Source organism: Dinoponera quadriceps, unplaced genomic scaffold (genome assembly GCF_001313825.1).
Source record: "Dinoponera quadriceps isolate SergipeBrazil2010 unplaced genomic scaffold, ASM131382v1 scaffold628, whole genome shotgun sequence".
Taxonomy (NCBI): Eukaryota; Metazoa; Arthropoda; class Insecta; order Hymenoptera; family Formicidae; genus Dinoponera; species Dinoponera quadriceps.
This window is the reverse complement of record NW_014554836.1, coordinates 846,319-859,929: the sequence shown is the minus strand read 5'-3', so window position 1 is coordinate 859,929 and position 13,611 is coordinate 846,319. Positions and strand designations below refer to the sequence as shown.

Genomic DNA, 13,611 nt, shown 5'->3' with positions numbered 1-13,611 from the left:
TGTTTGCGACGGAACATCCTTTGCATCCTCCGGGAAGGAAAGTGCCACTTAAAGTCCTGCCCGGCTACTTATGCCGCGTTTCACTATAAATAAATTATCTTCAGCTCTCTTTGCGGGGGAGAGAGACGCGGGCGTCGGACGCTGCGAGTGATAAATTTAACGGCTGGTAGATACGGTAAGCGGCAAAAATAGAGATAAGAATGCTTGGCGAAATATATTCGCGACGGCGAGGAATAGCGAGCTCGTGATGCGATTTAAAAACGATATATTCTTTTTTCTCCCTCTCTTTCTCTCAAAACGTCCCCGACATTGTTGTGTTTCGCCACGAGAGGAAAGACTCGATTCCGTAAAGTGTATCGCGCGCGACGAGCGTTACGTTCCTGCGATAATTAGCCCGGAACAATTTATATGCTCGACTATTTTTTCCCATACGTATTTTTCCCTCTCTCGGAAGCGGCGAGGACTTTCCGTGGTTTTCCCTTTGACCGATCAATCGTCAGTGAACGCATTTTGGGTCGTTTACGTTCTATGAGAGCGAGAGAGGAAAGCCACTCGACATTTCGGCCCGATAAATGGAGAGACCGGACACAGGGAAAATACCATCTCAATTTGATTCGATTAAACAGGAAATAGGCAGCGTGTATTTCCAATCTACGTAGTATATATTTGCAATTGATTAATCGCCGTACGGCCCGTCCGGTTGCGAGGCCAAATTGTCTAAACGCCGGGGAATCTATTTTTCCAACGGTTGCGAATCGCCGATTACGGGGCCTACCGAAACGCTGGAAATACCGAACGCGCGCGCCCGCGTAACACTATCGTATGCGACGCTAAAATCGTTATCGCGGTAATTAAATCGGGAACTTTTCGACCAATTAATATCCAGATACGTTTGACTCGAAAACGGCCGAACAACAAATGGAAAACATTACCTGAACTCGGTGTGTTTACATCGGCGTTATATCGATGTCACGTGCAATACAGCGAACCGACCTTAAACAAAGAAATAAAACACAACAAAAATTAATTAAAACGATTAAATTTAACGTTGTACAACCGATCCGTTTAATTGGCTTAAGTATATCGTACGATTAATTACATGTATGTTTGTAGATCCACGGTAACAAACAATCAATTAAATGAGTCAATGAAATGAAAGAAAGAGGGAGAGGGAAACGAAATAAATTACGTTCATCGTATTATTAGTTATATTTACGGCCTTCAGTTGGGTCAAAGTTTCTATTTCCGGAAGCTGATCCACCTTACGACTTAATACACGCGTTTTATGGCGAATAAGTAAGGGTAATATAAAGAATCTCCCGAATATAAAAAGAAGTAGCGGAGAACTGTAACCCGCAAGCTATGCAATATCGTTCCGCAAAATTCAGTCTTCCTTAACTGAACGCCCTTTAAAAGGGAGCGACCGACACTTCTCCTTCTTTTTACGACTCGCCGGTGTGCGCCCGATATAAAGTACATTTTTCAAGAAAGAGCTCGCGCACGCATCAGAGAGAATCGAAAATGCAAAGATAAATCGTAAAAATGATACTTATTGCGCGCGTCTCTAATGGCCGCGCGTTATGGATACTTTCAAAATCCGAAGTAGGACGATGTATTATGTATAAAGTAATGCGTGGGAGAGTGCGCGGATACACGTCAAATGCTGCATATTTTAAGCGTAAACGACCCATAAATTTTGATTACCAGAGTGCGCTATCAGTGCGTATTTGCATCGGTTTATTCTTGTCATCTCGAGTCCCTTTTATTTCACCCACTACCCCCGGCTCGCGCGCGTATTCGATAATTTACATATTTTTAATCGTATATATAGGCAAAAGTACAGCGCGCCGCTACATTGCGGATAAAGGATCAAGTCGTAATCTACGTCCGCGTAATCTCGAATAAATATTTGCCTCCGTGCTTAGCGCGGAGCGATTTCCCTTCTCTCGCCTGCCTGCCTGCCTGCGCGACCATAAGCATCGCGGGGAATTTAAGGTGTATGCAAAGGTAAATTTGTCTCACTGCCGTATCGCGAAGAATAAGTTGTAAATTTATCTACGCGCCGCGAATTTAACGTCACTTTAATATCTCCGCGCGATACGCACGCGCAACGTGCTCCCTGCGTATCTCTTGCCGTGTATATTTCGCTAAATGCACGAATGGCATGAATTTTTTGTAACATACGACCGGTATTACCGGTGTGCAAAAGAAGCGTATCCTCTTTCGGGGAAACATCGTAAAGTGAGCGAAAATGGACGCTCGTTACGTCACATCGCCTGTGTGCTCGATTAGAGCCCTTGCCAAATTCTCCGGCGTAAGATCGCGTCGATATCGTCGCGTGACAGAATCGCGTTGCCGCGCGCGGCAATTTATTACATTTGACGAGCAAAAGTTTGCTTTGACAAACAGGCAATATTTTATACCGCTTGTAATTGCGTTTCAACGAGCGCGCGCACTGGGAACCTTTTAATTACAATTCCGGGATACCGTGCGCGCCACACAATCGCATCATGTTTTATTCAGATAATTGCAGAGAAAAATAATTGTTTTCTTTGCGCAGCGCGCCATTGGGCGCGTTTGTTCCGTGAAAAAAAAAAATAGGAAGAACGAATCCCCCCAGCCGAGCGAGAATACGCGTCGAGCACGAGCGGGCACGAGCAACAACGGTGACCGCTAAGTCGCACCGTTAACCCTCTGTCGGCCGCGACACTGCTCGTTAACGCGTTGGCAAACATTTCGCGATGTTTACGCTAAGTGTATCGCCCCGATTCGTATTACCAATTACCGATACGTCGTCCGTTTAAACGCGACGAATTAGCCGCCGCGCGATTAAATTACTCATCCGGTTACAAACCGTTCCGTCAGCGCTGACAATGCTTGCGGTGTATCGAGTTTGCGAAATGGGTTAAGTGCACGGGCGACCCGTTTCGCCTGATGTAAAAACAATTAAATCGCCCTTCTCGTGTTCGCACGTATTTCACAGGGAAAAATTGATATTCCGAAACACATCCATCCAGCCCGTCCGCGCGCGCCTGTGCCCCCCGCTGGACGAGGGGCGGGTCCGCCGCCATCGCCGCCGCCGTGAAACCCGAGATTTCAATGTTCAATCAAACTGCAAATGTACCCGACTCAGAATTTCGTTAAGCCTCGGCGTGTAGCGCCGGCCAGCCCCGCGATTTTATCGGTGTTATACACAGTCCCCCGGATTAAAAAAGTCGTTACACACCGGCGAGCCCCGATTACGCTCGTTTCACACGATTGTCCTTTCTTCTGTCTTTCCGCGACTCCCCCCCCCCCTCCCCCTCTTTCTCTCTCTCTCTCTCTCTCCTTGTCTCTGGCCATGCGAACAAGCGTCCAACGCGCGTGAACCAGCTCTCGTTACATTCGCCGCACGTCCGATCGATTCGCAGCACGCGTATTACGTGCGAACGCGCGCGCGTGGACGCGTTATATCCGCGCCGAGTCGCACTGAATTCACCGGCACCGGTGGCTTTCGGAAACGCAAAATAATCGAGCGAGCCGTGTTGCGTCATGGACGACGAGGAAACGCTTGCGAACGATAAAGGACCGCCACGAGAGAAGGGAAAGTCAGGCGAGGACGACACCGAGTTGGAAGACGGGTACCACGATGATTCCTTCGAAGTGGAACAACCCTCCGACTCGGGGGAGGATGATGTCTACGAGTGCGAAGAATGGGACGAGGAAGAAGAGCCGGGTAGGTTATAATACGCGTGACGTTTCGGGAACGATCGCGGAATAATGATAACTGATCAAATATGTCACGGTACATCTCAAATAAAGGGCATGCGCGTATGTATGTGTGTGTTTGTCTGTGTAGCGAAATATCTACATGGATTATACGGGCGGAATTTTCTTTTGGGGTCTGGGTGCAATTAACATATTTTGTTTACACATTCATTTAAAAAGCAAATATTGCCTGATGGAAATACGCTGTTAAAAGCGTATACGATACTGCGTGGAAGAACGTCGATAATGTCGAATATACCAATATTGGAACTTTGTAACGAATGGGTTAAAATTATGTACCGAACGAAGATCGATGATGCGTATCGGATACGCGTGTCGGGTAAAAGTTACGCACAGTGTGTTAACAATGAAACGTAAACCTAGTCGACCGTAAATATGTTCAAATATGAATGACGCGGATTTAAAGCGACGAACCGGGCTTACAATAACGAGAGAGATTATTGATCTCGTTTCATTTAAATATGAGTCATGCGAGTTCGGAAAATGCGCGCCGGCTAGCGCATTTCAACGACACGTTGGGACGAAAAAAGGAATTTGACGAATAGCCCCGACGTATCCTTTTCCTCCTCAGCCGAGCGAGATTGGGAGAGAGAGGCGAAGAAGAAGGTGCACATAGACATGGGCGATCCTGCAATGGGGAGACGGAAAACCATCTACGATCTCGAGTCTTACGCCTCCTACGCCCCTCCTACCGAGTCGATGGGTGAAATGTTGAGATTCAGTATAATAGAGGTGACAGAGGAGCCGCCACCGAGAATTCGATATTCCGTGTCGATGGTGAATATCCTCTCTTCACGTGACAGCGGTTTGTACTATTTTCGAAATTCCAAACGGTCCTAATCGGACTGTCAAATGGAACGCGTGGAATTCTACTCGCGGAATTATACAACGCAAATTTCACCGTCGCTCGCTCCGACATCTAATCAGAGGTGAAAAAAAAAGAGGACGTCACTCGTTACATTCTACAGAGGGAATGAGAGACGAATAGAAAAAGAGGGAGAGAGAAGGGCTTGATTTCACGTCACGAATCGATTTCACAGGGCATGCGAGGTATTGCGCGGATCGACCTGTCGCCGTTGACGCAGAAGATCGTCGGCTGTGTTATCGGCGAGAACGTCACCACCGAGTACCCGTGGGTCCACGTGAGGAAGGAGATAATCGAGGACAACATAGACCTACACTCCGAGAGTAGCGACTTCCTGCCGGTGAAGGAGGAGATTCACGAGTTTCCGGAGGACAAAATGCTCATTGGCTACGCGCCGTCGCTCACTGAGGACGCACAGTTCTACATCTGCCTGACTCAGGAGAGCAAGGACGAGGTGTCGAGGATGCTACAGCAGCAGCGGGAGGAGCACGAGACTCGCGTGAGAGTCGCGGTGTTCAAGCCCGTCGGCCCGTGGTACGACTGGGGAAGCGGCGCCGAGGTCGACGCCGAAGTCGTCAGGAACACGCGGCCGCTCTTCGAGATCGATGTGAGTCCTCGGTAGCGACGAAGGAGTCGATTCTTCCTGCAAATAGCTCCCAAGTCTAGAATTTCTATGATAAGAGTTGCGATAAACCATCATTTATAGGCTCAGTAACAAAGACGCTTTTCTTCTCAACGAATTTTAATCGGGTGCTTACTTAATTACACGCACTGAAATTCTTTTCTATATAACAATAATTATGCTAAATGTTCTCATATTTAAGCAAGAATATTATAATCTTAGAATCTTTCTAGTCTTGATTTGATAGAATTTTATATAAATGCAAATATTACTTGAACTCAATATGCAATAGCTCAACCAATCATCACCTCTATGTCGCAGCTCTTATTACAGGGACTCAATCGAAGTTTCGCGCGAGACGCCACCGACGTCGAGTGTCTTCAACGTGACGCGGCTCTCCGCCGTCGCGAAACTTTCGCGCCTGTTCGAGAGCGCGTTGGTATTCGCGCCCTATGCGGCGGGACTTTTTTTCCAGCGCGTTTCTATCAAGCTCCGAGTCGCGGAGCGGTGACACGTAGGGCAGATATCGACGGGTCGCGTTCATTAATTTCCAAGCCGTGGTATTAAAGTGATTATCGTAAATTTCTAGTAATCCCGCCTGTAAATACATCAGGCCGGAGTGAATCGACAAATAATGTCGCATACGGCACTCACAAATTGCAATAAATTATTTATTAATCACTTTATCCTGATTTCGAACGGACAAAAGGTGGCTCGCATAAATCCCCGCGCGCTCGCAAGCGCGCGATATCTCCCGCGGATTGTTTCATCGTAACGCTCTTGTGCCGTGCCATATCGCGCGCGAGCGGATCGAACGGCGATCTTTTATATTTGATCAGGTGACGTCCACCGCCGATTTGCTGGGGATGCCGATAAATCTGGCGGATAGGAAGGCCGGCGATCAAAGAGACGGATACATCGAGTTGCTGCCGTGCCGGCAAATATTTGACAATGTATGGCGCAAATTGGTAAGCAGGTCGACGCAAGTCGCGCCCATCGTTCGACACAACGAGGCTCAAACGGTGCCGCGCATATCCGTCAATTCGTGGTTCCAATATCTGTACGAATATGAAACTATCGATCTGTCGACGTACTCCGAGGAGAAAAGCGACTCCTTGAAGGATTTCTTGTACCGTTACACCGACGATATATGCGATCAGGTAACTGTTACCGCTTCACGAGTGACGTGAGTGACTATCAATCATTCCGCATAAAAATTTTCTCCGATTTTACCACATACTTAAAAATTCTTCTATACGAGATCTAATCTTGAACGAAGAAATATTCATTTTAATCGAGATAAAAAAAAACTAGTTCACAACGAAGGACGATTAATTTCGCTGCTTTACCTGTCCGCATCTAGATCTTGATGAATTCCACGTGGGACGTTTACACGAACGATTACGCAAACCTGGTGCGCAACGAGAAGGACACGCAGGCACCGGTGCCGATAGGCTACACGGAGCATCAGAGTTACTACGAGGGGAAGCTCACTATGAAGCGAGTCGTCAACGATCTCTGTTGGCATCCGTTCTGGACCGGAATAGCGATGATCGCTTACACGCGGCACGCCAATAGCGAACGTCTGATAGGCCCGAAATCTCAGGAAGAGGTTTATCGATTGGCGCAAACGCGCTATCTCGCGTAAACGCTAGCCCTTCGTCAATTCGTAAATCGACCCCCAACTCGGGGAATTTCGTATCTACGTGAACTTTCCTATCGACGAGAGCGCGATTCGCCCGAAATCATCCTCTTTTTCTCCTTTTCTCCGCGCACAGGTGCTCATAACTCACGACGGCGACAACCGCGTGCTAATATGGTCCTTCAACGACTTTCTGTCGCCCAAATTGATCCTCGAAGGTCCACGAGAAGTGACGTCTGTCAGCGTGTGCCCACTTGACGGGAATGTCGTCGTGGGCGGCTGCACAAACGGCCAGGTGATCGATTATGTTCTCGCATATCGCCGACTTCATCCGAATATCTCCGTTGACGCGCGTCACTTTCGCCGGCGAGAATTTTCTCTCGATTGCCCGACTATCCGGCCACACCGAGCTGAAATCCACCCGGGTTCCATCAGGTCGCCATCTGGCATATACCCGGCAAAATCGAGCAGATGGAGACGGTGGTGGCGAGGACGAGCCACCAGGAGAAGTACAGGCTCGCGATAAAGAGCCTGATGACTTGGATGCACGACGTGACGGTGACGTCGCGGATCGCTCCAACGGCGATGTCCTCGCTGATGCACAGCCAGAAGGCGGCCATCACCCAGATAAAGTGGATGCCCTTGCATCACAAGATCGACCGAAGCGGCAGAATCGCGCCGCTGCCGGAAGACGCGCCCTCAGACGATCTAAGTCGGCAGTTTATAACTGCCAGCGAGGACGGCACGATCGCCTTCTGGGACCTCAAGTGAATACCTTTCTCTTATCGATTTCCCGGTTCGCTCTCGATGTTGCGAGAGCATCGTATATTTTTTTAATATCGAATAAGAATCTCTCTCGAGCCGCCTGCGAACGAAAGAACTAGTTCTTGCAGCGAAGACAAGGGAAGGCTTATAAATAAGCTAAGTGCTGCTAAATATTTACATGGTCGGGCAGCTAAGGGCCGAGTACTAAATAAAGGCGTTTATCTTATGGAATAATGCACGATCAACTGCGAAAATACCTTAAGAAACGCATTTTCTGCGGGGCTCCATAGTCCAAGGGTCTCGTAATGAAGACCGGAGTGAAGACCCTCCACTATCCAATACGACGGCTTCTTCTGCTTGAGAGTACGCAGCACCATTAAGTGGTCTTGAACGAAAGTCCCTCTCCCATGCGTTTAAGAGCGTATTGCTTTTAACCGCTGCGTAGAATATCTTTTATGTCTGTTAATAATCCCTCGTCTCCTCCTCTCTTTCTCTCTTTATCTCGCATCCACGATGTTTCTCGTCCGGCCGGCGGAAAACCGTCACGATGTTAAAAAATGCACGAGCAAGCCGAATAGCCGGGTGAGAACGATCTTCGAGAGCGACCCGAGCCAGCGGCTCAATTGGTAACCACGAGAAAGGTCCGTCGTATCTCTCGAGACTGAAAGTTAGCGACTCCAAATGTTCCACGGGCGCGAAACTTGTCGCCAAGCTGAACGTTAAAGAGCGAACGCCGCCGTCGCGCCGTTCGACTTGCCTTTCGAGCCCTTCTATCCGGACGCGAGACGACGACGACCCGTCTTCCGCTCTCTCCCCCATCTCCGCTCTCATCCTTCTCGAGAAACTCCCCCGATCAGTGGAACCGTAATGGTCCTGCAACTCGACTCTGCCGCTTCGATTCTCCGAAGTTGGCGTTTATATGGTCCGAAAATGGATAGACCATCCCTCTATAATCGTTGATCGGTATTCAGTCCTCGCTTCCAACCCTTTCTACGCCCCTACTCGGAGAGTAGTCCTCAGAACCTGCCAACTACCAACCTCCTCATCCTCGCCGAGCTCTCGTTCTCTCGCCCTCTCTGCACGTCCAGTGATGTGCGAGGGAGACTCTCTCTCTTCATTTCGGCCACAATGGCTATGTGAATGCTCGCGCTGGTGAATTGTTTCCTCGCTAGGCACGAGATTGGTACGATATTTACGAGGTTGCGCCTTACCGTGCGCCTTGTTGTTGCTCGCTGGAGCAAACGGCCGTCCGAGATAAGCGTGTATTCCGGGTTAACTGTACTTTTCGATCGTACACACTTGCGGTAACGCTCTCTCACTCGAGATAACGAGCTCATCAGCGGGCGTGAGGTAACATCGAGACGAACCGAGTTGATCCGATTTCTAACCGAGAGCGATGCGCCGAAAGGTGGCGGCCCACGGAGAAGGGCGTTCGACAAGTGCGCGGCAGGCGAAAGAGGAAATCACTTCTGGAGACGACAGCGAAGCCGGTGTCGTCCTTCAAAATGCTCGACCGCGTCTTCCAGCCCAATTATATCCTCGTAGTTCAATATCCGGACGAGAGCCGACGGCTCGTGATAACGATGCTCAGCATGTACAATCCGAAGTTTCGCGTGGAACAAGTTGAGCCGTTCCCAGTGGGAAGGGACGACGTCGCAATTAGAAAGTACTATCGACCCATAATCAAGAAGACGGACTACGTCATGGAACCGAAGATGCTGATCGGCACCGTCGAAGGTAGGCGAGCCTGTCAATATTAACACATCGCCTGAGACACAATTAAGGGACCGATTCTTTAAACGCCTACACTAGGTCCGATAAACACTCGACCGACGCGATTCCCTGGTCGTTTTGAGCGACGTGTGTGCCCGGCGATTCGATTCTCGGTCATCGACGCCTAATAATAACACAGAGACTGGAGGATGAGCCGCGGTTAACCTCAAGTTGAATGATGCTCGCGTAATTTCAGCCTCAAACGCGATTAATTAAATTTATACATATATGTCTCTCTCTCTCTCTCTCTCTCTCTTTCTCTCGCAGCGCGCCTCTCTGCCTAAATAAGACTTTAATTTAATATCAACAGCGTTAGAGTGGATTAAAGCGTAAACGATGGCAACAGGTGATTTCGGCTGCATAACGTGGGAGGGCTTCGAATTCGCGACCGACGTGAGCGTGAGTCGCGAGACGGCGCGGTGGCTGTGGATAAAGAGGACGCACGACGGACCGGTCACGCACTCGGTCAGGTCCCGGTATTATCACAAGCTGGTCCTTACGGTGGGCGGCAAGATCTTCGCCCTGTGGCGAGACGATTTCGGCGAGCCGCTCCTTTGGAAGAAGTCCAATATCGTGTAGGTGGTGCGGGCTCGGAGTGTCGTCCGGTTAAAGCAAACCGAACCTCTGGTCGTCCAGTCAGAGTAAACGTCGTCGCGTCGTTAATTGATTTCGCCGTGCGTACACTACAGCGGGGGGGAGCGAGGTAGATGGGCAGACAGAGAGAACACGAGCGGAGATGGAGGGAAATAGAAAAAACAGAGAGAGAGTTACGCATTAAAACAATCTAGGAGAACGAGAATTGCCCGCGGAGAAATTGCTCCTCCAGGAGGAACGTCAATATACCGCGAGTTAACGAAGCACGAGCATGAATATACATAAACGGCGGAGCACGCCGGCAGGACGCGCGCGGCGTGCACGCCGCTCGCGTTTCATCCGCAATAAAAATAACGAGCACCCCGCGCGCGATAAATTGCCGCAATGCGCAGCATGTAATTGCGACGATAGCGTTTCGTATTGCCCAGCAAGCACCCGCCGGCGACGGCGGCCGGCTCGCGTTTCACGCTCCGCGCATAGTTTTCGGGGGCGGGCGAGAGCCGAACTTTCGGTATGATCTGCATGACAATACGATCATAACTCACGGTTACAGCGCCCGGCCACCGTTACTACTCTGTTAATGAAAGCTATTTTCGATGTATGGCCGCGCGCGCGCGCGCGAAAATCATTATCAAACGTTATCGATCCGGCGTTCTCTCCTTCTCTCTCTTTCCGCCTGCCGACTCTTCGACAGACGGTCGCGAGCGTGTCATGTGTGTCAATTCAATGTGCATACATTTCCGAATTATAATCTATCACAGGAAATCATCCTCCCGACTAGAAATTGACTTGGATTAGGATTAATCATAGTAAGGATTACTTTGCGCTCAGTTAGAACTTTGTGCGATATCAGGTATGCCTAACGACAATTTTCAGCCGGGTTTCGAACTTCGAAACAATCGACATCCTGAGCACCGATTCCTATTCAATTTCCGACGCAGATACACGGCGTGTTCATGGGGCATCTTGCGCCCGACCGTCCTGATCCTGGCGCGAATGGACGGCACCGTGGAGATCTGGGACCTGGTGGTGAAGAGCCACGAGCCGAGCTTCACGCAAAGTTTGTCCGGACGCATAATCTGCGGCGTCTACACGCACGAGCTGCCGTTGGAGCCGCAGTGCATCGGCTTCTGCGACTTCACCGGCGCTCTGAGGATGTTCACGGCGCCGCGGATCTTAATGACGTACGACGTCAGCGACGTCGAGTGGATAATAAAGTTCGTCGACCGTCAGGTTCAAAGGGTGAGAGAGATCGCGACGCGATCGAGTGAATACCGTGCGCTGAGTAACTCGAAACTCGCGACGCCAAATGCAAATACGACTTGCGACGGGAGGGAATTCCGGGCGGAGGAGTAGCGCGCGAGACGCGATGGCAGAAAATGGAGTCGACGATCGCTCATGCTAATTATTGAATGTAATTATCGCATCGTGGCGAGTGTAAATTGGAGAAACGGTTGACGCTAGTGTCCCAGATGTAAATAGAGAAGCGCAATGGAGAAAATTTTGATAGATTGTTTCTTCACATGAGTAGATATTTACTCGTGCGTGTTAAAACAATTGCGATGAGTATTAAATTCATAATATTGAGAATATTCAAACATTCGACATGTCGAATTCTCAATTGCGCCTCTCTAGTTTTATTTAAAATTCTAATTGACACGAGACGACACGTGAGTAATATTCCGTGGATCATTCGATGCGTCGAGCGAAAGAAGGAAACTGCGTTTCGCAAGCAGCGTTTGGATCATACCGTTACGCTTCATAAAACTTTATACTTCTGTAAGACGAAAAAATACACTTGATCTTAACGGGGAACATGTTCATAAAAAAAGAAAAAAAAAGGGAAAAGAAGTAGAAGAAGAATCTCGTTCGCTCGCTCGCTCGCTCTCCTCGTTCCATTATTTCCATAGTGATTCGTCGTAAATTTTACTGCCGACGGCAGTAAATTTTTTTATTCCGCCTATTCATATGTACATACGATTTTCTATTTTCCCGGTCGATCAGATAAGCGAGTTTAATGCCTGGCAGAGAGCGTGGCGCGAAACAAATCCCGAGGAAATCGAGATGAGGAGGCGGCTGGCTGCGGGCGACACGGAGAGCGAGAGGAAGCGAATTTTCGCGGCCGAGGAGAAGATTAGAGCCGGCGCGGTCGAGGAGGCGGCTCGAGCGGTCACACCAACGAGGGCGAGGGCGGTACGGGATAAATCTGATATTCCGCGTTGATAAATAATTCGGCCGCTCACCCCCGAATTCGCGGCACGCTCCGGGATGACAATCCCGCGCTAACACGAATAATCGCATCCCGATCGAACGTTTATAATCCCGCGAATAGTGGCGGCTCCGCGTGAATTCCAGGCGCCATTCAGTCTCGAGCCATCTTCGGGAGCAAGTGCGCCCGGGAAACTGATCTCTCCCCCCTACCTCCCCCGGCCCTCGCTCTCTTGTCGCTAAATTAATTTCGCGCGACGTCTCGCAGCGCCGGAAACCCTGGCAATTTCTCGAAGAAGCCAAGGCACGATGGATGTCGATGGAGGAGAGACGCATGCAGCGAGTGATTCTGGAGAAAAAAGGGCTGCGGAAGGACGTGCTTGAGAGGCAACGCGCGCCCGTTCTCAAATTACGGCAGGAGGCGAGGACAAAGAAGCGCAAGATACGGGAGATCCTGAGCCTGCAGGACAGAATTTTTGAGGAGACGGTCGCGTTCCTCTTCCCGGAGCAGCAGCAGCAGCAACGCAGGGAAGCGTTGTTGTTGCCCCCTTTGCCGGCCCCGACGATCGATAAACGCTTAACGATCGACGAGTTCATTAAGAAGGAAACCGCTCTTCGGAAAGAAGTACGTCGGGAGGGGAAGCCAATTAATCTTGCGGGAATTCCTGCCGCGGATAATTAGCACAGGACGTCGCGTCGCGCCTTGACCGTGATTAATATCGATATACATTTCTCCGGGCACGACGCGTCGCGACGACATCGATAAGACCCTAATTGTCCCATTTACGTCGAGAAGGAAGTTTTCGCCGACCCGGAAGAGGAGATTATATACAATTTTCTGGAGGTGCAGGCCGAGGCTCTGGCCAAATTAAAGAGCACGCCCTTCGAACGCACGTTCGACTGGCGGCAAGTGCTCGCGCAGGCAAAGTCGGCGAGAAGATTGATGAACATCGAACTGAAGAAGTTAAATAAGCTGAGGAGGACGTTAAGAGTGCTGGACGGCGATGCGGTGAGTGATGCATCGCAGATGCTTGCCGGCGACACGACGGCCGACACGCGCGAAAGTAAGTTCTCGCTCTTCCGCACTTCGGACTTTCGCGAACTCGCCGCGATCGAGCGATCTCTCAAGATTTACACGAATGAACATCTCGCGTTCGTCAGGTCAGTGAAACACGTCGATGCGGAAGATCGATCTAACGCGACCACGAATCACACAACGCCAACCACGGAGGCGCGTCTGGCCGGCGATCTCCGTATATTAATGATCAAACTTTCGAGTTGCAGAGACTACGGTAAAAGTTCCGATCCGCAACAACGGTTTCTGATCAGTTTGGATAACTACGCACGTAATACGTATCATAATTCCGTAACATC

The 13,611-nt window shown here is 49.8% G+C and overlaps 1 protein-coding gene across 1 annotated transcript; it reads left to right on the top strand.

Moving 5' to 3' along the window:
- Nucleotides 1–3,531: 3,531 nt before the first annotated feature.
- Nucleotides 3,532–13,406, top strand: LOC106742232 (WD repeat-containing protein 63-like). Its single transcript, XM_014614978.1, has 13 exons — nt 3,532–3,715; nt 4,340–4,545; nt 4,809–5,240; nt 6,095–6,415; nt 6,619–6,867; nt 7,333–7,664; nt 9,071–9,399; nt 9,782–10,010; nt 10,971–11,271; nt 12,034–12,222; nt 12,506–12,862; nt 13,034–13,301; nt 13,399–13,406. Exons 1-13 carry the CDS (start codon nt 3,532–3,534, stop codon nt 13,404–13,406), a joined length of 3,405 nt encoding a protein of 1,134 aa, XP_014470464.1.
- The last annotated feature ends 205 nt before the right edge of the window (nt 13,407–13,611 follow it).

What these genes read in the sequence shown, in the direction of transcription:
- LOC106742232 (XM_014614978.1), top strand. Translation starts at nt 3,532, where the DNA reads ATGGACGACGAGGAAACGCTTGCGAACGATAAAGGACCGCCACGAGAG. An exon ending in TTCGATATTCCGTGTCGATG is followed by an intron (nt 4,546 to 4,808) that starts GTGAATATCCTC and finishes TCGATTTCACAG; the next exon opens with GGCATGCGAGGTATTGCGCG. An exon ending in GCCCGAAATCTCAGGAAGAG is followed by an intron (nt 6,868 to 7,332) that starts GTTTATCGATTG and finishes GGGTTCCATCAG; the next exon opens with GTCGCCATCTGGCATATACC.